Source organism: Grus americana, chromosome Z (assembly GCF_028858705.1).
Source record: "Grus americana isolate bGruAme1 chromosome Z, bGruAme1.mat, whole genome shotgun sequence".
Taxonomy (NCBI): domain Eukaryota; kingdom Metazoa; phylum Chordata; class Aves; order Gruiformes; family Gruidae; genus Grus; species Grus americana.
Genome location: NC_072891.1, coordinates 37,900,365 through 37,927,433, shown reverse-complemented (window position 1 = coordinate 37,927,433; position 27,069 = coordinate 37,900,365). Strand labels below are relative to the sequence as shown.

Genomic DNA, 27,069 nt, shown 5'->3' with positions numbered 1-27,069 from the left:
GATGAAGACTGTTTCTTGTCCTAAACAAAATTAATATCTGAGAATATAGGTAATACCCAACACGTTTTAGAGAGTCTCTCCTCCTTGATCATTATAGCTGTGTATTCCTGGAGACATTGGCATTGCTAACCCAAATCCACTCACTGCAGCTGACAACCATACACCAGACATTTTTGTCTGGAATCTATAGTCAGCTGTTAAGAGTTTCCAGTAACTTTACATTAGAAGTAGCTCTAGTCACTATTACCTCTGAAAATACTGATGCATTTTTTTAAAGAGCAAAAGGCACACTTGTTCAGTTTTTTAAATGGCTCATTGGAATGATTAATAAATTCTCTTGATGGGCTAAAGCAAAATGATGCATTGATAATGCATGTAATGACTACGTTTAGCAGTCATAGAATGCGATTACACATACATTCTTACCTCTTGCCATTCTGTAGGATACCAGGAGGGTGGGCAGTCAAACCGATTACAGGCTTGCACGAGGGATGGCTTAGGTTTGTAGCACAAATCATCTGCCAAAATCACGGTCTCGTTAGTCTCTCTTGATAGTAGATGAGAACAGAAGACATCTCGTGTCTGCAATCCAACCCCACAGGTAAGACTGCAGGTGCTCCATTTCCCAATCTCCCATCTGTGAAAGGGTCAGGAGAGAAAACCTTAAGCACAGAATAAAGTCACCTTAATTCTTCTCTTTTTATAATGACAGATGGAGCGAAGAAGCAGTAAATGAAAGGGAATTCTCCTTTTCTGATCATCATCACCCTTCTTGTAGCTGCAGGATGAGGCTAAGATGAATATTTACTGTTCCTCTGCATTTTCAGTTCTTGTCAAAAGCTCTTGAACTTCAAGTCTTTGGGACTCCTGCAATATCATATGAGCAGTTTTGTGTCCTAAATTAAAAGTTTTTGGTTTGCAGGAGCCTGGCCTATGTATTTCAAGACCGAATGGATTTAATTAGCTGGGGTTTTTTTCCCGTCTTTAACAAAAAAATTGAAGATATTAACAAAGTCTATCAAAGGACTTTATCAGTGAATTGCTGAGCAGGAATTTGTCCCAGAAGATCCAGTTGTGGTGTTCCTGACTGACTTTTCCTTGTTGTGGAGGTAGGGAGTGCTAAGGCCTTGAGAGATGCAATGGGAGAGCAGGGAGATCCTCTCCAACCCCTGGGTGAACACCTGGCACTGAGCGAGCCCTTCTCTGCACTAGCTATGTAAATCACGCATCAACAGGACTGTTGATGACTGAATTTCAGTGTTCATCACATTAAAACCAGATATCTGCTGTTTGAGCTGTACTGAATACAACTCCTAATTCTGTTAGCCATACACAGAACATTGCCTCAAATATTAGGTCTTCCACTCTTGTACTCTACTAGAAGGCACTTCAGAGATATGCAGAATCGTGTACACGAAAAGTCCTATATTCAGAATGAGAATATGAGAAAATAGTCTTCCTATCAACTTTATGCAAAACACTACACTGACCTGGTCATACTCCCACATCCAAAACAAAAGTACGAGAGCCAAATACTGCCACTTTTTCTAATCCTGAAGAATAGCTTCCTTTCCTGCATGACGTTATTGAAACTGATTGCTAGCGGAGTAAATTAAACATTCAAGACAAAGAAGGTTCAGAGAACCTGCCCTTGAAGAAAGCAAAGCCAGGCAGAAACTAAAAAGACTGATTATGAAGAAAGACACCCTCAGGCTCCAAGCAGGATGGAGGCAGACAATGAAGGAAAGTTCTGAAACATGTCAGCTGCATGAACCAGAATTTGTGGAAGAAGCAGAGGAAAAACACTCTGTCGGTCTGAGATCAGCAGTCAATGGAAACTGCTCAGCATGTTTAAAATACATTGTGTGAGTAAACACATTATGGAAATAATCATTCAAGATTGTGCCATCCTATAGTCACAGGCCAATTCTAATGTCTCTATTTATTTTGTAAAGTTGTTTTGAGCATTTGTTCCCTTCCTCTCAGTAACACCCACAACAAATTGAAACAGCTAGGAGGTAAGAAATATTTTTTCCTCCTTAGATAATAATACTGATGGATCAAAAAGCCACATTGCTCTCCTTCTGAGCTCCATCTTCTGATGAAATACTCTGATTTTATAACAGGACAGCGTATGTCCTGAGCAGCACTAACGACACTGTAGTTCACTTTTAGACAACAGCCTTGGTTCTGCGAGAAGCAAGGATAAAAATGTGTTTAACCCTTTCTAACAATGAACACATCTTGCATACTGAGTTAGAAGTTGCCATGCTCACTTTCCAGGCCATAATACCCTAAAGGCCACTAAAGCCTGATACGTGCACGGGGAGCTATTTAGCAGTGGAATAGGAGTGACATCTGGCAGCCAGTTAAGCTAATCTGGAGCATGTTCTCCATATGAATGATCTTGGGGGAGAGGTCTTCCCAGATTTTCCCATAAAATTGTCAGTCAGAATTAATGTGGATATCAGCTACCCTTCAGTTTTGGCACAATCTAAAATAAGATATTTGAGTAGGTGCTGAAAAGAAGGCATTTTCTTATTTCAGAATCTATTTTGATACATGGTTAGTTGCCAGAGTTTCGTTTCTTTTATTCAAGTGATGGTAATAGCTGTTGCCTCCAGCAACTCATTGTTTGTTATTGGTATAAGTGCACAATGTTTCTGTTGGCAGTTCACATCTCAGTGGCTAGCAGGCCACATAAACTCTTTGGAGATCTTGGCTTCTGCGAAAGAGGGTGTCTGTTTCTTCTTCCAGAAAGAAATGCTGTGTTTCAGTAAAAAGAAAGGATTTGTTTTTCCAGTGTTTGAAATTTCTGTTGCAGGTTGCATCTGTTGCCCTACGCATAACATCAGTTTGTTCACAATTCTTTCCAGCTGCTTTAAACAGGAGATTCCTTAGAGGTGCTCAGGAAATAAGAGGTCAAATTCTCTCTTACCCTTGTACTTTCACAGTCCCCAGTGACTTTTATGGGCTTTCATAGATGCAAAGTAAAGAATGTAGAGCAGAGCAGAGACATGCAAAGTGGGGTAGGGATGTGCAAGTAACCAAATCCATAAATGATATATATGATTGGCAGAATTTCAAAGTCCTAAAAAACACAGAGATGATCAGTGGTAACCTTATAGAATAGAATCACAGGGCTGTAGAATTATTTTATAACAGCTAATGGTGCTTGCAACACTTTGAACTAATATTATCCTACTAAATATACAATTTAGTTTTTAAACTACTTGCACTGTTACAGACAATAATACTTTTTTTTTTTAAAAAAAAAAATACTACTTTTCTGTAGTAACACAGTTTCACATGATGCTAACTGAAATAATTCTTGTCTTATTTCATATAGTCCTTATCTTTTTTCTTTTGGGTGTTTTGGCCATACTGAACTGACTCTTCCAATGTGTATGGCATACAAAAAAGAATAATGCCACCATGTCCTGCATGCATCTGACAATACTAGAATTAAAATTAAAGTAGGAAATATTCCTATACTTAAAAATGTGAATAAACTAGTTACAGGATCAAGCTGAGGGAACCTTGTGCAAGTGGAACTGGCATCTTTGTGAACTGACCATGGTTGTTGTTAGGGTACAGACTTCAGGAAAAATCTGCATACTTGCTAGTTTATGGTCCAGCTGAAAGTCATTGGTTTGGTACTTCCTGTATTGCTTCCCAGAGCCCAGTGAAGAAATTGCATGGTTTTGGTCCAAAACATTCTTTTTATCCCTCCTTCTTTCTCCTCCACTAGTGCCCAAAGCTATACTAATATGTAGCAACAGAGAAACTGCCTTTTTTACAGCAGGACTTTGGCACATCGGTGCACCTAAACACCTGTCTTGTCCTAACTCTAGGTCTATCAGTCCATCAGTTGTCTGTCTCCATCTCCTAAATACCTATGTAGTGGTTATGTATTTAAGCACAAACTAGACTTCAAAAATATTTCAACTATTGTACTTCATAAAAAACAGAATTCAAAAGGTTTTCATCCTCTGCAGAGGCTGACATATATATGATATGTTATACGAATATTTGAACTGATTGAAGGAAAACTATATTAATACAAAACCATGGAGACATTCAGAGATGGCTAACAGAGAGGAATGTAACAGGAAAAAGCCAGTTCATAGGGCTGGATGTGTTGAAATGGATACGTGTATATTAGTGATACATGTATTAGAATACACATATATGCACATTTTTCAAATGAACATAAATGAAAACAAGTTTCCACTGGAAATGTATAGGGAGAAGAGGATGGTTCCGAAATACAGCTTATTTCAAGTATCATCATAAATTCAAAATATACAACTGATCACAGAAACTCTTCACTTTCCAAATGAACAATCTCCTGCTTCCAGCAGACTGTTGTGATGCCTTGGTAGCTTTTTTAGATTTGGTGAAGTATATGGAGACATACAATGCATATGAAGATAGGTAAACTAAGTAGTGAACCTGATCGGACTGCTCAAGGCAATGGTTTTCCTTTAGGTTTTCTTACACACAATGCTAAGGGTGTGGCCTAAAAATTGGACATAAATTCACAAAAAGCCCAACCAAACAGAGCGCTAAATTTCTTGCACTTCCAGGAACTATAAACTAACAAAGTGAATTAGCAATGGACAGATTTTGTGAACCAGAAAACATCAGTCGGGAAATCTAACAGTTCATATTATGAATTGGACTAATAATCTGTAATATACTATTAATTTTACAAATTAAAATTCTAATTTCTAAAAGGCCAATGACAAACTAATTTCCTGGAATATTCTCATTGAATAAATTAGGCTTGACTAAGCAGTGCTTATGAATGTACTTAACTTCAGGTAAACAAGCAGCTTCCACAATTAAACATGGTCAGTATGTTTAAAATGTGAATATTTGCAGCTCCCATGAATAAAAGAAAGAGAACAATTGTGAAGCTCCAGTTGCCAAAAAAGGCCCAGTAATCTGAAAATCTTGATTTCAATCACAGCACAATTATTCTCTATCATTAATGTAAGTCAGAGATGCTCTCAAAAACCAGCTTAACCATGCTATTCCTAATAAGGGAAATTCTCTTGACACAGTTAACAAAATTCTTGCCTGTGAACCCTAAATTAGACTTTATCACATTATACTTTAATTAGTTTCAGATTTTGTGAGGGCCCATATATTCAACTAGAATATACCCTGGAAATTTGTGATCGACTTCAAGTTGTTTAAAAAGAAAAGAAAAAAAGCTTCTAACACATAACATGAGCATGAACTAAATAGTTCTACGCATTTAATTTTGACTAGAAATGAACCTTCCTTCTTTCTTGTGACAGAACCAAATGTATCAGTGTCATATCGTGCCCAAGCAGTTAGGTGAAGAACTAAAGGATCAAGTGAGCAGGACCTTGTTTGTGGCTCTTTGCTGAACCCCAGAGGTGACTGAGACCAGAACTGCTGAAACACAGGCTAGCCTGTGAGTAGGAGAATATACCCTTTGAGTCCAAGCGGAAGACTCAAGTGCTGGGCTGGATCATACTCTTCTCACCTGTGTGTCTCAACTTTACATTTGAAAAATAGTAAGAATACTCTTTTCGCTCTTGAGCTTCTTGGCCCCATCCCTGGATGTGTTTAAGACCAGGTTGGATGAGGCTTTGGGCAACCTGGTCTAGTGGAGGGTGTCCCTGCCTGTAGCAGGGGGGGCGGAACTATATGATCTTTAAGTTCCCTTCCAACCCAAACCATTCTATGATTCTATGATTCATCCATGTTGTCTGCTTAGGTTGTGGACCTACAGCAAGGATGATCTCTTACTCTGTCTTTATGTACTGTCTAGCACAATGGGACTCTCAGTTTGACAGGAACCTCTAGGCATTAGTGTGTTACGAATAACATCAGGGACAATAACGCACTGTTGCCTCAGTTTTGAAATGTCACCGGAGCCCACATTATAATTCTGCTAGCTAGGTAGACCAGAAAGTGGCACCAACAACTAAGCAGCTACTCATGGCAGGAGAAGCTGCTAGAAATAGAGTTGTGGCCCTAGCGGAGCCACAAGCCTTCAGAACTAAGCACTCTCACACCCCCATAGTCAGTCTGGAAAAAGTAAATGATGTAGGTAGAACTTGAAAAATGTATAGTCTTGAGCCAAAGCACTATGGAGCCAACAACTTTGGATCAGTCCCTATATGCACAGTATATATGGTAAAAACCAAAGCATTCTAAGCTATTAGGTGTTATAAGTAACGAATATTTTCTAGACATATATGATTTCATCCTGACAGAATCCCTTCAAGCACTGCCAAGAGAATTGAACACTGCACAGGAAAAGTAAACACCCTTCTACACAAAGACCTCCCAAACTAGTTCTGAAAAAAATGAAATTATTGTCATTTTTATGTGGTTAAACCATATGAAAGTGATACAAAAGAACTCTTCTCATTTCTAAAATAAACATTCACCAGTGTGGAGAGAGGTTTGCCTGGAAGCGTCCTGCTTCACATCTGACACCTGCCTGCATAGAGATGTTCCTCAGTGCACAAGGGCTGGGCGGCAGCTGCATATATGTGCATGCAACAGATTGAGTAAATCACGTACTATGTCAATACTGGTTTCCTCTTGTCCTCTGTCAACCTGTGCATCCTCTGTTGGACTCTACATACTGAGAAATCTACTTGGAGTCCATACATCTCCTCCCTTCCTTTACTGTAATCAATCTGGAGCTGTGTTTGTGGCAAATCTTCCTCTTTCATAAGTGTGAAAGACTTTCTTGAGGGTCCTTTAGCAGATTTATCTTGGGTTGATCCAGTATCCTCAGTGCCAGGTCTTAAATAACATCCAGAATATGACAGCAGAAAGAGTTACTGTCAATCCTGTTTGGGTAGCATACTTCCCTGCAGTGGAGCGCCAGGACTGAGATGAGGACTCCCAGGTCAGTTCCTGGCTTTATAATCAAACTAGTCTCAAAGAAAGGGGCATAAAAAGTAAGAATATAACTACAGCTAATTTTTCATTTAGCTGTTAAATTACTCACTGTAAAATCAGACTGCTCCTTCGAAATGAAGTGTGAAAGCTAAGACCTCCACCCAGGTGTTTAAACATGGATCTGAGTCTCTAGGAAATGATCTCCCTACTGCTGTGGTTTGGTTTGTGTTAGAGAGAACGTTACAAATATACCTACAGTATACACACACCTCAGAGGAAAACTGAAATTTAACTAAGCTTTGAAAAAGTTAATACTTGATTAAGAAATAAAAATGAAAAGGCAAAGTACTTTTAAATTAGCAGCAGCAGCAACAGAAAAATATTTCATGCTTTGTTGTTGTTCAGTGCCAGCCTGACAAAATCTATTGTTAAGTATCACCAACATGATAAGGGAACTGAACAGTCAGCAAAGGTTTCAGGGACTCATTGTGCACAACAGAGAGTGAGGCGCCTTTCTTCAAAAAGCATCTTCCTTGCAAGTGAAGGGAATCCATTAAAGAGATGCCTATGCAGCCAACGCATGCCAGCAGATCAAAGGCTCAGTGTGAGTGCTCTGGGAGCTGACAGAAGTGGCCTGCAGTCACTCTGTAGACTTATTGGTATCAATGAATATTGCAGCTCATTATGGCTGAACATGGCGGGGAGCCAATATTTATATAACAGAGCCAAACAGAAAAAAAATAGAGGAGGAACTCAATGTCAGAGAACAACAAAGGGTAAATAGAGTATTCAACAACTCTACAAACAGCAATTTTGGTTGCTGGAATAACCTTCTGACATGCTTCAAGCAATATATATAAGGTTCCTTGCATTAAAAAAGTCTTGCTGCCCCCTGAGTTGACGGCAGAGAACATCAACCATTAGAACAGGTCAGAACAGAGGGTTTGTGTTTTTCTGCCAACACTTTGAACAGTGGAAGGTTGTCTAGTGGATCTTCCAGGGGACTACTGCAGATGCAGAATGCATGAACCACAGAGGAACACGAAAAGACAACTTCAGGTAGGTGAACTTGTTTGGCAGAGAACTGTTTTGGGAGATTAGCAAACATACTGGCTGCTGAAAAGTACCTCACAAGAGACTTTTACTCTGTATGATAAATGCAGCATTGAGATAAATGATAGTAATGGCTGTCTTTGATACAGCTACACGGATCAGATTAGGCTTGATAGACAAACATGTACCAGCTTTTGTCTCGAGTTTAGATTTGGGCTCATGCTTAAAGCAGCAACTTCTTAGAAGGACATAATTCAGTATTTTATGAGATACAATGAAAGATAGGTCCTTGGTAGACCCTTTAAGAAAATGAACATAGGAAACAGTTGAGGAACAGAGTAAATTAGTGTAAAGGTGGAAAGCTAGTTAAGAACTAATATAGGGAGGTTTGAAGAACAGGACAGAAATTGCACGAATTGCACTTGTAATGGCAGATGGCAGAAACTGAATGAGGAATGCAGGGATGAACACACAGTTTGGGAAGTACAGCGGAGCAGGATAATACCCCTTGCCTTAAACCTACACTGAAGTAATGCAAAAACACAAGAACTGCTAATTTATGAAATAAATTGTGCACATCAGGCCATTAAGTGCTCTTATATGGTTCTTCTGCAAAGAAGCAGAGGGACAGTTTAACAACCTGCTGCCCATGACAGAGCTGCCTTATGTTGAAGACTCCCTGGCTCTTTTCACACTGGTGCTCTCCGTGATGGACCATCTCATAGGCCAACACCTTTTCTTAGGCCTAACTTTATGCCGTATGGAAATGTTAAAAAACAGCTGTTCCTGAAGGAGAAATCAACAAGCTTACAGACACTGAAGGCAAAGAAAGAAAAGGGTCAGCAGGTGAGAAAGATCTGCAATGAACTGATTATTTGTAATCTGAAATACCATCTAAAATGAAGCATTTTAAAAATGAGATAGTACAAATGCATGTAGATGGCATGGAAAGAATATACAGGAAGCCTGACTTCACAACCTGTAAGATCAATATTCATCAACATGTGATTTTGTCCCACAAAGTAGCAAGACTCTCCTAAAATCTAAGGATGCCTTTGCTGAAATGATCAGTGCAGGAAAGAAGTAAAGGACATGTCACTGGATTGAATAGACAAAGAAAGCAGATTCATGAATGAAACAGTGTTCAGATAACAGTGAGTGGGCTTAAATAATTCTCTAGTAGGTCCAAGTTTTATAAGCAGTACTGCCACAAAACCAGCAGATAACATGAGCTTCTTGCTGACCTGGCTGGCAGCATTACAGGGATAATATTTTTGTTAGAATGAACTGTTCGCGAACTATTTTGCCACTGTAGAAGGTACAAACAGGCTGTGTCTCAAAACCAGGCTGTCTCTCAAAATGAGGTATACAAGGTTTTTCTCTAGTTCTAGTAAGGGAAGGGGAGAACAGCTGAACTTAGGTATATATATCTATAAGGCACTGTGGCTGAACTCAGGAAACTCCCAATGCCTGCTTATGTTTGAATTCCCTTCAATGCCGTTGTTGCAATATACAGTTAGTAAGGCAGTGCAAGAATATTGTTCCAAGGACACATCCAGATCCAATATTTGCCTTTTGAGATCCGGAAACTGTGACTGGTAATCTGTTTATTAACTCATTCACTTTTCTGCAATAAAAGATGCTTTTCTCATGTTGACATGAAAAGATCTAAACACACAGGAGGTCCTCACTCTGTGTGAGGAGGCTCTAAATTCGTATTACTCCCATAAATAACCAAAACAACAATAGTAAAGTATTCAGATTCATGGAAGTATCAACCGAGATCTGATCTTGACTTACACGGAAGGAAAAGTTATTATATTCAAAGTGATGGTGTCAGAAAAGTTACTATATATGTATATGGGAAAACTTGTACTAAAACACTTCATATCTTCATCCAGATGGTTATATCAGTATAGGTTGGTGTGCAGAATCCACAGACTACAGAATGGCGACTTAATACACTTCTCCCCTAACTTTCCCTGAATGAGGAACTGGATTCTTAGATCTCGAAGAAAATAATTACCTTAGGCAGTACAGTTTGCTTCCTTATGAGAAGGGGAATGAACTTGTCTGAAATATCCAAACACCTTTGTTCAGATCAGGAACCAGAACAGCGTAACTATTATAATTAAAAAAAACCCCTAACAAAACAACAAAAAACCCCCAAACCTCCATCCAGTGTAATTATCACAATACAAATCTGTGGATCCATTGGGTGGTAATTAAATGCATTGCTGTTCACCTCTGTGTGAGTGGTTCAAGTCTTTCCCAAGACTGTGAACGACTAAGATCTACTAACAGCTGGTTACAGTGTAGAATACATCAGCTTAGTCACATTTCCAATGGGTAACTGCACACCACAGCTCTACTCCATCAGAGGGACCTTTGACACTTAACAATGTTAGCAGAGAGGCCAGAGGAATGGAGATCACGTAACTGAAGATGGAAATTTTCATAGACACAAATAGAAGGGCTTGCTATGCTTCTGCAGATGTGACAGACCTAGCTGGCAGATACAGCGCTCTTTGTTTAATCAATCCAGCTCCTTCTGTAGGTACTTAATTCACTCCACACTGAATGGAAATGAAGGTGCCTCCTCCATTTGTTTCATGAATCTTTTTGATGTGTAAGTATGGTACAGAATTGTACAGTACATTTTCAGCAGTTAGGGCGATATTTTTATTCTCCTTTTACATACCTTATCTTTTCATCCATAAAGGTTAATAGGTTTGAAAGTATTTAGTATTCCTCAGACTACTGCTATAACAAGTTAATTCAGCAGTACTGTAAATGGAAGATATAATGGTGCTCTTAATTTCACCCCTTTTAAAAGGAAGTGATGATGCATAGTACAATCAACCGTTTATAAGACCCTGTAGCTTATTTCACAGGTTAATGCTGCAGTAAAAAAGTTAATCCTGGCCATTAGAGTACAAAACATTTGACTTAACTTCATATTTGGCACAAAAGCAAAGGCATGCTCTTTACCATCACTGTTGGGAAAGCTTTCTTTTGGGAGTGGAATCCTGCTGTTGAAGCATGTCGTGGTTTAACCCCAGCAGGTAACTAAGCACCACACAGCCACTTGCTCAACCCTTTTCCCCATGGGGATGGGGTAGAGACTGGAAAAAACCCTCATGGGTTGAGATGAAGACAGTTTAGGATAACAAAGGAAAAGGATAATAATAATAATAACAATAGTAATAACAATAATAAAAATAATAATAAAACAAGTGATGCACAAATGCAATTGCTCACCACATGCAGAAAAAAACCCAACCTGACGCCCAGTCTGTTTCTGAGCAGTGATCCCACCTCCCAGCCAACCTTCCCAGTTCTATACGGAGCCTGACGTTATATGGTAGGGAATGTCCCTTTGGCCAGCCTGGCTCAGCTGTCCTGGCTGTGCTCTCCCAGCTTCTTGTGCACCTGGCAGGGCGTGAGAAGCTGAAGAGTCCTGGACTTAGTGTAGACACTGCAACTGCCTCGCAACAACTAAAACCATCAGTGTGTTATCAACATTATTCTCCTACTAAATCCAAACCACAGCCCTATACCAGCTACAAGACAGAAAATTAACTCTATCTCAGCTGAAACCAGGACAAGGCAGTAAATTAACACTCAAGAAAATTTATAATAAATTTAGAGAAAAAAATAAGAATTAGAAATTAACATATGAAATGCTGAAGTGAGAGCATATCTGTTCAAAATACTGAAAAATATCAAGTGGCAGTGAATATTAAGTTCTGGTTAGCACAGGCATTAGAGAAGAGAAGGGTGGCGGGAAGTGGATTGTTCTAGACAGACATGCTCTAATATTTCACCTGAGTGATGCAAAATGCATATGCATTGACACCCTCCCCCACACAGAGGTCACCTTTGATGAATTAGAGAATGCTCTGGACCTTCCATACATATTGAATTCATTTATGACTGTTCATGGGAGCACATCTTAAACTAAGTCTGACCTACCAGCAACCTAACGCCTCATGTCTCCAAATGCATCGGAAAACATGTTCATTTTTTTCTCCTTTATAGTTTGACTTCAACTGGGAAATGAAACAGAGTAAAACAGATGGACAACACTACATTCACCAAATAAACATTAAAATAATAATAACAGGTAATTTATTGCACAAACACAAAACAAGGACATGGGAGAAAAAAAGGAAGAGGAAAAGAAGATATTGTGCAATGAGCTAGAGCTCAGCCTAACTCAGCCTATCTTGACCCTTCAGTCAGGTATCAAGACCACTCAGATGTTTTTTTTTCATCTTGTCTTGCTAACAACAGAGCCTTGAAGGAGTAAAGGAAGAGTGTTGGGGTGAAATCATGTGCTATTCCTAGAAGCGTCTGCTTTTTCTTCACTGTTGTTTTTTTTTTTTCTTGGTTTTGTAGCATTCAGCTGTTCTTTGTCGTACAGGAATAAAAGTTCACTTTTGAAAATATGCAAGAACAAAGCTGTAGAAATTGCCTGGAATTTCCTCCATTTTCAGCCATCTGGCTTTCATTGCTTTGCTTCTCTCTCCACTTCTCCATACATGTTTACCAAATCTTTTCAACACACATTGACCAAACTATCGAGCAGTTATAATTAATAACAGTTACAATTTCTTTTTCACCCCTTTAGTAGAGTTTGTTGGCTTACCACGAGGTGCTCATGCTGTTGCTGTTATAAACAAAAGCAATTATATCTGATTAGATGATGACTGCCTCTGTATTTTGGGTTGTGGAGGGTACGGAAAAAAGACACATTTTGGATGTGAGTCATTTTGTTGTCGAAAACAGTAAAGCCAACATTGAAACAGGGTTTTTCTGATTGTTTTTGAAGTAATTTAGAACACAAACATAGCAATTAGCAAAACTGAGTGATCTGCCCTTTCGTTTTTGAGCTTCAAGAAGAAATGTCTAGACATTGAACAGCTATTCTGCATTTACTTCTGGGAAGACTGCTCTGCTCAAGTACTGCTATGTAATTCTGGAAGTGATATAGCTTGATTGACACATATTAAGTAATTGAATGACTGAATTAAAATGGTCACGGTCTTCCTTCCTCTCTTTCCTGCAGAAAGCATGCTGGGTCTCCCAGTACATCAAAACAGGCTATATCTCTTTTACAGAAATATCAAACAAGGGTATACCAAGTTAATGATATGAAATTTTACTCTCTACCTACTGTGTTGAAAATTAGTTATTAACTCCCAACTTAGCAATCAGGTCCACAGTGTTTCACTAATTCTTAGTTCTGTGCAAAATGGGAAATTTTGTTATGCCGTTTTCCAGGAGAAAAGGGACTGGGCTCTTTTTCTGCTCCTCTTCTTGACACAATAAGCAAAAGACTCTCAACAAGTCTGAAACCACAGGAAACTCAGCTGCTTTGGGATTTGAATATGGATGAAATCTTCCAATTTTTGTGTGCAGCTCTTCCTGGTTCTTCTTCTTTCTTCTGTAAGAATATTAAGCATGATATTTTGCTGACTCCATACAGCTGTGAATACTTGAAGACAGATTTTTGTGGTTCAGGTTTTCTGTCTCTCTTCAATGGACTCAGAATAGTAATGTGCTAAGATATTAAGCCAGAATTTCAATGGAAATTATAAAGCTCTCTCAGCTGCTATACAAGCACCATCACTTTTCAGTGTTTTCATAAATCTGTCAGTATTTCATAATATTGTCAGTATATTCTAGCTTTTACCATATTTTGTTCCAGGAGAGACCAGAGAAATTAAGGATTGAACAGGATGATGATACCATAGACTAATTTTAAGGTGAAGCATTAAGTGAGTAATGAAGTCTTCTAGTCTATCAACATTTATTCTCAGTAGGGAGCAAAAAGAACAGCAACAGTGAAGATCCCTTTAGCATCATTCTTAAGTGTCCAAAAAGAATGATGAAACAAAACCAGAATGAAATTATTCTTCACTGACTACTCCTACAGTATCTGACTTGAGGTGTAGGCCTTCTGACCCTCCAGAAAGGCTGACTAGATGCCGTGATTCAATGCTTTTGTTTATCTGGATTAAACCAGCTAAACCAATTGTGGACCAGAAGAGACTGACCCTTTGAGAGAGGCTACAGAGAGTGCCACATGTAACCAAAGTGCCTGCAGCAGAAGCAACATTAAGCTTGGAAGTTCTACTCTTTAAATGTTCTCCCTTCTTAAGCTAAACAAGATCTTGAACTGTATTAAATTCTAGACATGTATTAAATTCTAAGCATGCTGGGCTGTTTTGGTTCAAGAAATATCACTGGAATAATTTTGCTAAATATATTAGGAGGGAATTTTCCTTCTCTTGGGCAAGACTTCTCAGCGTTTTCTTCATGCTGCGGACAGCATTCCCTCGTCTACTGAGACATTCGTCACTGTCCCAGTTGCCTTTTCAGCAGACTGCCTCCTCTACCCACCACAACTGTGTGTTCCAACTGTCACTTACACATCAAGGACATTTTAGGAAAGTGTTTTCTATATTTTTAGCTTCTGTTAATGCACTTTAGCAGCTGGAAAACAGAGAGAAGAGCCAACACTATGAGACCAGCCAGTTCTCTCTATAAGCCGTCAGCAAAAGATCTGGGAACTATCAGTGGTTCACAGACTGCATTTTGGGAACTTCTGTAACAGGGATCTAAGTTCACAGCCACAGTGTATTACAAGATTTGGACTTGTCAGTCAATAGCAATGCCTTCATCAGCATTTATAAGAACAGTATTTTAGCCTAAATTTCCATCAGATTCCTGGATCAAGATTTCTTGAATTGGAATCCTGAAGCATCTTACCATTAAAGCAAAGAGAAAACACTAAAGCCTTTATTTGTTTCTTTTTCATGTGTTCTCTGTGGAAGTCTTAAGACTGCTGTAATTAATGATTATAAAGCAATGATCTTTATACACTAAATACTATCAGTTTAATTAACATACCATTGTATTTAATACACTGGCATTAGTAGATGTAGTACTTCAGAAGCTTGCAGGAAATAAGGAAGTTAGCCTGTCACAGTCTGCCTGGGAGACACATCAACTTTCTTTCTTGCCTCTCTTTCCATCAGCCACGCTGCCTGCAGCCTTGAGTTTTAGTCCTCCTTGCTCTTACCAGAGGAGCCATTTTGCAGAACACGTGCTGTTCTTCATTCTGTGCCACTTAAATCTCTGTAGACAGGTAATTTCCTCCAGACTGGAGAGAGAGGAGATGTATATACAGGGAAGGGAGTAATTTTCCCTTTTCTCAATTGCAACCCTGGGGGTGGATGAAAGCTGCTTAGTCTCTCCCCGCCACCTCAATCCCCTTTCACCTCTGCTTCATGGCCTGATTCTCCATGGGGTAGACTACATGCCCAAGGTTGCTTTAAACTAGCTCTGCTCTGGTAGCAAGTTTACCACAGTGGTATGGATTATCACACAGACTAATTCAAAAAGTATTCACCCAATTTCTCAGACTATTTTGTAACAGAACTCACATAAATACTGGCCTACATGAGTGTGGCCTATTTTTTCTTAACCAGTAAATATTTATTTTCTGAGTCAGAATCGATGGGTGATCAATCTCCCATCTACCTTGCACTCTCAGCTCCAGTGATGCTGCTACTTATCACTTAGAGCAAGATTTCCACCTACGAAGTTCTTTTTGTGCATTAATATAATATTTGTGTGTTATTGCCAGCAATACAGAGAATTTAACAAAGTCAGGGTTGCAATATCCCCATAAGCAATTCTTGTAATGCTTTGGTGAAACATGTTAGCCTATTTGGTTCTGCTTGTCACAGACTTAAACCCCTGACCATCCAATAAAACGATTATTTCTGTCTTTATCATTCTTGGATGCTGACCATATTTGAATGCCATATTTTATTTTTTATGTGAACCTTCTCTGTGTACCCAAAATCTACTAATATTCACAATGATATAGCTCTGTATAGCCTGCTGTCATATAAAGCATACGTACACCTACCAATAAACACTCTAAGGAATATCTACCACCTGGACAGCACTGAGTGTTTTAAATAGTCCAAAGTTTTAACTCAATGTCTTTCAAATCTGCTGCACTACCAGAAGAGAGTAAATGCACCTGTGTACAGCTGTGAATAAAACCAATACGTATACAGTACATCTTGAAGACTTGACAGGCCTAGGTCTATTTAAATAAACCATGGGAACCTCATGATGGCTATTTTCTGTTGTAGAGGGTACAGATGTGAATCTCTGCAGACAAAGATCTGCTGTTTTTAGGGTTAGGATTGTGGAAGCTGCCTGAGGCCAGGGAGGAACAGGTTCTGCAAAACCTTTTGTGAGAGAGCAGGTTGGAGAAGTCTCCTTAAACTTGACACAACTCTGGGTAAAGTTAAGCCAATCCATAAATTGTCTGCCTGCAGGACCTGAATGGGCAAGCAGTCTGAAGTTTGCCTTTTGTTTTTACCACCACTTTGTACTTCTTGGTCAATACGACTGTGGCATGAAGAGGTTGTAAGCCCCTGCAGTCTGAGAAAGAGCATGTGTGAGGCAGTGTATGCCTCCAGACCAAAAGGCCATTGAGTCTGGGGTCACAAGTTATTTAAAATTCTTTTTTTCATGCTGCTAGTGTTGTTTAAATGGCTCTGGGCAATATACAGGAATACAATCACTCGCACTTGTGTATTTGCTTTGCTTTTGTCATGGATTCCTCAAAATCCATTAAATGATGTCTGGACAGGACTGAAGAGCCCTGTCCTGGGTATCCTCAACTGCGGTATCAACACTGACCTGGCTGTGTCTATCTGGTGCCTTACACAGCGGCAGAGTTTTACTTACTCACATCACCTCTGATCGTTTCACGTCAGTTAAAAGAAGTCCTGTGAGAGTGCCACAGATCTGCTGAGTTCAGCCAGTCTGTGGTACTCCAGCCATCTCAGGCTTTTATCTGTGTGTTTACTCTTGTAGTTCAGGAGTCATTTCAGTAATGCCCAGATCCCTGAACGTCTTAGATTCATGTGGAGCTCAAAGATCAGCTTCTCAATGTCATCAGTGATCACATCTCTCTTAAATCTGGAAAAAAACTGTATGCCTGGTGATAAGATAAAAGAAGCCTACCTTGGGGGGCAGGGGTCCAGGCTACAGGCTTTCAGCAGCTGTGGAGGACGGCGGCTGGTTACGCACAGTGTCTCGTCCGCAGTCTCCCTGGTTTGTTTGTTCAGGCAGGTCACCACAGCCTCCTGGACACCTGCACGCAACAACGCATGGTCAGAGCCAGCTCTCTGTAACTGGAGGGGCAGCCCAGGGTTACAGATGGGCCTGGCAGGGCCAGTGGGGCTGCGTTGGGGCTACTGCGTGGGGGAAGCATAGCCTCACAGCCATGGCTGCCAGCTCAGGGGCTGCAGCCCCGGCTGCAGAGAGTGAGGAGGCTGCTTCCCACACAGCAGTGGGGTGTTTACTTCTACATCCAAGCGCTCTGCAGGTCTTTGAGAAGTATGGTATGAATGTCTACCAAAGGGGGTACGTTTTTTGGCTGACTGAGTAGGGAAAATCACGGTTTCTTTTTGCCCTTCTATTGGGAAAAGCTTTCATCTGTAACTCTCGCAATTTTCCAGTCATACATTGCTTACCGCACCTTTTGTATCCTGTTCCCCCGCCAGGTGGGAGATGGCCTGATCAAAACACCACATGGGATGCTGGACTTTTACGTGTTCTTGCTTTCAGTCTCACTGCAATCAGTCTCAATTGCAGTGAAAAGTCCCTAGTTTCATTCAGTACTTACCTTCCCCGGACAGAAAATTGTCCAGTGCTCTCTACTGACTCATCCTTTCATGATGAGTGCAATGAGGCTGCTTATTTGTCAGTCAAACAGGCTAAGGTGTGAAGATGTCCTTGACTTCAGCATGCTATATTTGAAGCAATGGTATGATCGGTACACGTGCAAAAGTAAAGTAAAACAAAGTCAGACAATTCTTCTGCATCCACAGACCTGCACCTAAACTGAAGAAGCAAACCTGCAGGTTTGCTATCTGAGAGCTGGGACAGAGCAGGACTAAGAGAGAAGCTGGAAGATTTGGTGATTATGTTTTAACTCAGGAAATCCTTGGTGATACCAAATTCCTTATGCACTTTTTGGCATACCAATTACTCTCACTTTTCTCATGAGTAAGATAGGAATATCACAGGTTGTTTTGATCAAAGGTTAGAAAGCTAGAAAATCAGGGATTGCAACACTACATGCCATAGGAGTACTTAGTGAGAGAGGATCTACTTCTTCCCCAGGGGGTCTGAGGACAATAATTGGCCTGAACTTCCTAAAAATCTAATCCACAGTCATTCAAGCAAAGCGGAGGTATGCTTTTTACATTCATCCCTACTTTCTGAGTTAGGAAAGGATTAGCTGAACTCATAACAATTGCATCATCTTCCCCAAACCAACAATTAGTTTTCCAAAATATCTCACAATCTTTTGAAGACTCCAATGTTAATTAAAAAAATAATAGTGTTGGAAGAGCTTGAACAGCTCCAAGAGCAGTGTAACAGAACTGACAATACCTTTTGCTGTTTTTAATGCCAGAGCACATGTCGTTAGGCAAACAATGATATCATGTTATTCAACAGGACCAAAGTGCTGCCACTCATTGTAGTTCCTGTACTCCTGAAATTACTCACAGATTCATTCTCCTTATTCTCAGTACAGGCTGAGAAAAGGCCCACAGTGAAGTTGAGCAATTTATTGGCCCCTTTGTGTGCAGCCTATTTAGGGCATGCATGTGACTCAAGGATAGACAGTGTCTCCACTGTACTCAAGGTGCTGAAAAGAAGAAAGGAATTGGCCATTTTTGGATGTGGACATCAACATTGAAATTACCAAAGTCCCTGAAGTCAGCCAACATTTTTGTGGGTTTCTTTCTTTACAGTGTGGCCCCATATATTCAAGTCATTTTGTTATTCAAGTAATCTCCCAAAAGACTTAAAAAAAATTGTAAAAAGATAGCCCATTGAAAGAATAAAACAAATGGTAGTAATTCATTTTTAGAAAAGGAAACCAATCAAATTTCTATACATAAACAATACGTTCTCCTCTCCATCATGTTCAGTACCTTTCCAGCTCAATCATTTTTCCCTTGAGCATGTTATCATATTGTGTACAGCAAACAGAGGCATATAGATTTCCCAGGACAGACTGCTCCTGACTGCAGAACAGGGGTGATTCCCTACTTGATGGGAAATGGCACTGTGTTCAAGTTACTGGTCTCCACTTTGCATTGATCACTCGTGCAGGCCTGACAGCATGACCAATCTGATGAAGCCAGGAGACAAGAACTGCTGATCCAGAGGTAGGAAAACTGGGGAAAGTACTCTTAACTCTGTGGAAAGAAACCACTGAGTCCTGCCACATGCTGGTGACATCATTCTGTTCCCTAAGGATACAGCTCACTCACCATCTGTATGTGCTGGGTGGTTTTCTTTTCAGATCTAAAGTTTGTAAATGGAGTGTACTGCCATAGCTTCAATTTTTCCTCTCTGAAGTGTGTCACTAGTGAGCTCTTGACCAAGGATTATCAATTACCTTAACATTTCTGCATTGCCTGTTTCAGTGCTGACTGTCCAAAAGTGATTGACTGTGAGGTCTTGAATTCTTTTCTCCATTCCTCAGATTGATGGGTATGTTTTATCAAATTCACATAGCCAAGCTCTGATACTACTGCTCTTCACTTTTCTGTATTCAACCTGCCCCAAACCTCCCTGTCAGTTCATGCCCCATGCTTATTCCTGTCACCTAAGTCACCTCTGATTGTATTTCCAATAATTTTAGCTATCCTACCAGCATTCTGCTCTGCTCATTGTAACTTCCTTTCAGAGATTCTTGCAACTTTTTACCTTTTTATCTTTCACTGGTAGAACCAGTAATCTTGCCTGACAGCATGGGAATTGAAGAAAAAGGCTCCTACCTGAATTTAACCAGTCTGTGGTTGCTAGACTATGCATTGACAAAAGTTTCTGGCTCTAATAACTTGTGCCAGCACCCAAAAAAAAAAAAAAAAAAAAAAAAGAAAAAGAAAAAAAGAAAAAAAATCTGGCTTCCTCCAGCACCAAAAAAACGCACTCAGAATCACTTTCTTCAGCTTCTCTTTGAATCTCACACTGAGTGTGTCTCAGCATAATGATAACATCTGTCCCTCTGTTTTTGATAGGTCAATGCGGCAAACGATTATAAGCTTTAAATCATTGAACGCTTAGAGAATATAAAGACCTTTGATTATATGTCAGAAATTCCATGATACAGAGAGTATATGAAGTTCAGGAAGTTTACTTGCCAAGTAACTGTATTCTAAACATTATTTACTGCACAATATTACCAGAACAAAAAGCTCTCCGCTTTAAAATTGAACTCCCTGAAAAACAGAAATCAGTTCTCAACAGGAAATCACAATATAAAAGGGTATAAGAGTGGGACATGAATCTAGGCAGTTTAGGTTCACTTTCAAAATACCATCAAATGAGATTTTCTGTGTTTATATCTACCAGAATAGAATAATTGTTACATGATATTTGATGACAGCTCTGGGAAATGCAGCCACTAACAGCAGACTAAATGACTAACTAATTCCTTCTGGTTGCTACTTCTGGGAGGTGAAAGGTTACTTCTGCTTCTATCCAATTTCTTCTCTTGAGACTCCAAAACCAATAAAATTAGTTTGACTGGTCTTGCACCTATAGCTACAAAAATATCTGAGTGAGCATCTGCTAATCTGGAAAATTTGGAGTTGATGTCAGAGAAAAAGAACTCTTGGCTAACAATTTTTGCTGACAATTGAAAGAGATTAAATTTACAAAGCAAAATGTCTCTGTCATATCAGTCTCTGTGAGTTATGTTTGAAAAAATACACACATAGTCACTATATTCAAATAAATTACTTCATTTCAAGAGCATATTTCTAGAAGCTATTCAGGTTTCAGTATTCACAGTGTGACAAATTATTACTGCTTGCTAGCAGCCTCATTATATGACAGATACTCCTGGCAAAGTCAGTGTTCATCACCACTTTGCATACACTAGTGTCATATATTTTATGTAGGAAACAAAGTAGTAGTGGCAATGGTCTGACAACTCGCTGTGAACTGCTCTAAACACTGACTACTGTCAGTAAGCTAAAAGTAAGCATAGAAAACCTTTGCATTATTTTCTACTATGTTTTTTAAGTTTGTAACTGATTACTGGTGAATCTGTACAGATGACACTATCAACCATTCATAAAGTGCTGAGTTGGTTTCCAGTTCTACAGTATCTACTCTGTATTTATCTATAGTAATCCTTTCTTAAATAGCTTGAAATTTGTAATGTAAAAAGACAGCAGCTGGAGAAGTCTAGGTTTAATGTAAAAAATACTGGATTGAACATATTTCTCAGAACAAGTTAGACAAAATTATGGGAAAGAAAGGATATCAGAGAACTGTGCATTAATAGTCTATAATGTGGAACCTGAGACCTTGATTAACTTTTGAGAAACTCCAAGTGCCAAGCCTGCTAGCTTCAGACAATGACACCATTACTGCTTTTCTACCGTATGTTTTCTTTTGCACTGGGAGTGGAGCTAATGTCACCTAGTGATAACAGCTAGGGAACTGGTTGTGCCCTCAGAATATCAATAATTTAGTGCATCTGCTCTGTGAGGACAATTTACTTCCACATGTTTATACTTGCACAGTACAAATCAGGAGATAAAAACTAAAAATGACACGATTCTTAGCCTGTATCACCAGACCACTTTAACATTCAGCTTTTTTATTTGAATGCCTTTTGAGTGATCAGTTGATACAAGGAAACAGAAATATGTGCTACATCGATCACTCTTGCTAACAGCCTGAGCATGGAGCCTGAAAGTCCTGGGCTAAAATATGTTGTGCACATGTTTTGTTTCCACAGTTTTCATTCATGCAGTTTCAAATATTGTTGGACTCAATGATCTCATGGTTGGACTGAATGATCTTAAAGGACTTTTCCAAGCTAAATGATTCTATGCTTCTAACTATCTATGGCAAAGCAGCATGTCCGTGGGTGTTAACTACAAAGCACGCACTTGAAGAGGGAAAGCAAATCTAGCACAGAAACATTTTGCGCTTACCTCCTCCACAGGACTCTGAACATTCTGTAAAACCCTCGTATTCCCAGTCATAGAGCTCATCAAACTCCTGCAAGCTGCCATACAGCAGCTCAGTTTCCTCCGGAGTATATTCGGTTGCCTCCCCGCTGCAGGGACCACTGTAACAGGCTCTCTGAGACACAGGTTTGGGACCTTCACATTCATCGATGGGCAAGTCAGCCACAGACTGAGAGAAAGATAGGAGCACTTGACATTTCACAAGCCGCACCTGGCTGCCCACTCCACAGGTGACACTACAGGTGGACCAAGCCTCAGGAATAAACCTGTGAGAGGAAGAAAGCAAGGCAAGTTATGTCCACAGACAGGCAAGAAAAAGCAGTATAGTGCTGTCCAGGCCAAATTCTGTTTAATGAGAAACAAATGCTTCACCTCATTATAGGGGTATTATGAAACATACATAAGAGCCATGACATATTGTTAACAACTCAACGGTAACAGTGGAAGGGCTCTCAAATACTCACGTGGAGTGTCTCCTTATATCTAGGAAGAAAGATGCACACTTAGAGCACCTGCCTTGATCCTAAAATGTCTCAGTACAAGGCATCCTGCAGTCTCCCAATGTGCATCATGATCCCATTAGCTACTTTTTGGCTAGTATTCAACCTAGGTCACCTTTGCCTTAGTTGATATGACACTTATATGAGTGGTAAGTATTGAACAGGCTGCTCTTATCAGCTAGTTGCAGTATCACAGGGAAAATAATTGCAAGCATTATTCCTCTATTGCAGTAACCATTTTTAAGCCTTAATTTGAAGCCATAAAAAAGATAAAGAACCCACCATTTCTTTAGTTCTTCCCCCCCCCCGCCCAGCAAATTTAATTTCCCTTCTCATTAAAAAAACAGTGTTCCATTTCTATTCTGAATTCCTCTGGCTGTTGCTCTTGTCTCACTGATTAGGAACCCTTACATACACCAAATTTTTGCCTCTGAAAGTCCATACATACTTTAATAAAACCATCTTGCATCCATAATGGCAATAAGCAGAACAGACTGCATTATTTTTTTTCTTTTTTTTTTCTTTTCCTCAACAGTGGAAGAATTTGTCAATTTTTCTGTGTTGTCACTGCTTTTTTGACATCTTAAAAAAAATCAGTGCTGGAAATTGGCCTAGCATTTTACTTAAAGTAACATCAAGCAGCAGAAGGGTCACATTCAACTCATACCACATCATTACCACCTTGTTTAAATGTAACACACTTTGTTTTGCTGAGCTCATGTTGATCTATGCTGATTCCTTGCATTGTTTCCAGAAAGATTCGAGAATCTAGATTCTCGAATCTTTCTGGAAACAATGGTTCCAGGATACTCCATGACCTGCATTACTTATGCTTAGATACTTGATGTTGGTGGTATTAAAGCACCGCAGTAGCGAATCTTGCTTACAGGGTGATTCAGATAGATTTGCCTGGCTCTCTTGTCTTCTATATTGGGCATTCTGCCAAACTTTCTGCCACGGGAAAATTCTAAGACAGTGGTTGTAGATATACTTCAAGGGCTAGGACAGAAGAACAAGTAGTTGGATCTGGCACTGATCCCTTAAGACCCTCACAGGAACAATCACTACTGATAACATTCTTCCATTAACAGGAAGTGTTGGGATCTGTCAGCTCTTCAAAATCAGCAAGGTTTTTTTACTGGTATTTTTGAGTGCTAATCTAATGAACCAAAAGCTTTTTGTGATAGTGTCAACTGCCTGACTGACATTTAGGTCTTTCAGCACCTAATCATATGCATGAGCTAAATTTATCAAATAAATCAGAGTTTACAGGATGTATTTTTGATTAAAACATGGCTGTCACTGACAGTATTCGTCTCCTTTTGGTCTTCATTTAAATAGGCCACACCAGACTTCGACAGCTTGGCCCAGAGCTGAAGGCAATACACACATCTGTCTCTTCCATGGCCTAGGGCTACTCGGGACTATAGGAAACTCATTTCTCACCTTGAGAATCCCATGAACAGTTTGACAGGAAGAAAAAGGAAATACAGTTTTGTGATCAGCATCTTTGCAAGTATTTTTATGCACTTCTTCATCTTTACAAATATCTAAAGGGTGGATGTTAAGAGGATGGTGCCAGACTCTTCTCAGTGGTGCCCAGCGACAGGACAAAGGGCAATGGGCACGAACTGGAACGCAGAAAGTTCCACCTGAATATGAGAAAAAACTTCACTGTGAGGGTGACTGAGCACTGGAACAGGCTGCCCAGAGAAGTTGTGGAGTCTCCTTCTCTGGAGATATTCAAAACTTACCTGGACGTGATCCTGTGCAACCTGCTCTAGGTGTTCCTGCTCTAGCAGGGGGGCTGAACTAGATGATCTCCACAGGTCCCTTCCAGCCCCTACTGCTCTGTGAGTCTGTGATTCTGTGATCCACTGCCTTTCTCTGGTTGACCAAAGGACTTTCTCTTTACTCTGGGGTTAAATAAAGAATCCAAAACCAAGAAGGGTACCTGGTGGCCACCCCCTGCCGCCCCGCAGCATGTATGTACCAGGATCCTTGACGGGAACAGCTCAGTCTCCTAGAGCGGAGAGTGTGCATCCCTTTACCCACTTTTTGGGGGTGTTTATAACATCTTGATATAAACCTGATATCCACTGCTAGCACTATACACAGGAAATAATAAAAAGGAAACAAATGGATTGTATATATTTTTGAAACATTTGAAACTATTCATAATGCTGCTACAAAGACTGCAAGATTTCTTGCTTGACCAAAGCCTTTGAGAAACTAATGATGCAAAATTATTCCATTTCTGTACTCTGAGACATTTTATCTTAAAAGATTGGTTTTGTTTCAAAGATGATATCCTTCATTTTGAAAGAATTATAGTCTTTAACAGTACAGGTGGGACACCCTTCTTGTTTTCTGTAAGACTGCGCAACTGCTATAATACTATTTTGATGTGGAAAATGTCCTGTCACAGATTTAACAGTCTATGTCAGCCACTGTGACCTTAGATATTTTGATTAGTTTAAATGTATAGCTTCTTGAGCTGACAAACTTAGAGGCAGAAGTACTAATCGGGTTACAAAAAAAAGGCACTGGTCTTCATCAGAAGCTGTCTCCCTTACATTTTTTAACCTTGTGAATTGTTGTGTAACTTTGCTTTGTTGAAGAGCTGCTGTATTCCAAACCAAAAGGGATGATATTTTGCCAGATATTAGAATTACTCATTTAGAAAAACAGAGATACTTCATATACTCAGAATATTTACACATGATGCATATCACACATACAAACACAGGAACAAAAGAGAGAGGACATGAAAGTGAAGTAAGAACATTATTAAAGCAGACTGGATCCTTTTAGAAAAAGAGGCTTGATCTATAAAATGCTACATATTGTTTTACCCTAGTCAGCAACTCATAATGAAAACACTGGAATACCTTGAGGAAATTACATTTTATTCAGCTTTCTAGACCCAATTTCTACATTTTAAGTAATAAATATGGAAGTGTAATTTAATTCTAATATAACTGTTGGCTGCTAAAGAGGGAATTGGTAGAATCAAAATAGTTGAAAGCAGAAAAAAAGGGGGGAAAACCCAAGAAAACCCTGCAAACAAAATCTCCATATAGGACTTATCATTAGATACTGAAGATTTATATAATGTGAATGTATAATATAAATATACAATGGTTCTGAATTTTCCATCATCTTAAACCCAGGAAATTACAAAGGCTTTCAAATATCTTTGTGTGGTCATTAATGATAAATGTTGCCAAATGGTGAGCACAAAACACTAAAAGTATGTGAATAATAAGCAGTCAGGTTTAAAGTTATTCGCTCTGCATATAGCGTACCTTCCGCTGCACAGCTTTGTGATTTCCTGTATGCTTACACCTGGGTCTTCTTTGAAAACAGAAGTAGTGGAATAGATAGTGAAATAGAAGTTTTAGAAAACAGGAAATGATGGAGGTGTTTCAGTTGTCATTGCATGTTATTTAATTAAATCTCACTGTAATAATAGTCCTTATAATAACAACTCTAACAAATAAGACAAAGGCAATAACTAGTTCTAGTAATGTGGCAGTAGTAGCTGTCAGACAGAACCCAATTGTGCTAATAGTTGTACAAATGAAAAATAAAAAGATGCCTCTTTCCTCAAAGAGATTACATTGAGTATTTCATAGCTCTTAGCATACTTCTTGGTGATTAGCATGTTGCCATTGCATCAAAGATCATTTTCTTTTATTCCTCTGCACAGTAGACATGACAATGCTTCTTCCCCAAAGGAAAAATACAGCAGTAAGTGTGTTCTGAGAGCTCTGATGAATATTCTAAAGAGAAGTCTTCCGCTACTGTTTTAGAGAGATCACTCACAACTAGGTGAAGTGAAAGTTGGAAGGAGGGAAAATCAGGACCTTGCTTTGTTATGACTGACTTAACTGTGGCTGCTGCTACTCAACTGCTGTAGTGCTGACTACATTACAGCACCCAGCTGTGGGATGGCTGAAGGGTCCCTCTGCCTGTCACTCCCTACCCCCAAATGGGCATCTCTGTGGGCAGCAGTGCTCTCAAGCTGGAAAAGGACAAGAGTTGGAATGAAAGGTGGAAAACTCTCCAAAGAAAACTGGGGGTTAAAAATGGATGGTGCTTGTACACAAATGCCTGTTCTTGTTTCCTTCACCTTTGGGCATTTTTATGGTGATGAACTAGAAAACTTTTCCCGTTATACAAACATCCTGGCAACATAGTGAGTTCTGGATTTAAAAGAGGCATTGTATGTTTCAGTGTTTTTTGTTAGCTGTTGAGGTTTCACAATTTGCACAAGATAGAGTTTGGCTGAAGGGACTATTGCACCATTTGTCACACGCGCATTAGCCTACACTGGGCTGCATAGTGTGTTCTAGGAATGGAGGAAAAGAAACGTAATGACACTGACATTGATAGACTTCTGCAGGAGTCATTCAGTGTGGTAATGAGCTGGTTTGGGCTCATTGCTTTTGCAGTGTACTACAATCACTGAAAATATATTTTAAGGAAATTTTAATATGACAGCAAAA

The 27,069-nt window shown here is 39.5% G+C and overlaps 1 protein-coding gene across 6 annotated transcripts in view; it reads right to left on the bottom strand.

Moving 5' to 3' along the window:
• ADAMTSL1 (ADAMTS like 1) overlaps positions 1 to 27,069 on the bottom strand; it is a 463,393-nt gene that overhangs the window by 59,198 nt on the left and 377,126 nt on the right. For all 6 annotated transcript variants that reach the window (XR_008574683.1, XR_008574684.1, XM_054810181.1 and 3 more), the window contains 3 exons: positions 22,023 to 22,324; positions 17,011 to 17,140; positions 427 to 637 (listed from right to left, as the gene is read on the bottom strand). Coding sequence is in view for 4 of the 6 variants with exons in the window: in XM_054810181.1 (XP_054666156.1) it covers positions 427 to 637; positions 17,011 to 17,140; positions 22,023 to 22,324 (643 nt within the window). In the remaining 2 variants the exon portion in view is untranslated. The remainder of the gene's footprint in view (positions 1 to 426; positions 638 to 17,010; positions 17,141 to 22,022; positions 22,325 to 27,069) is intronic.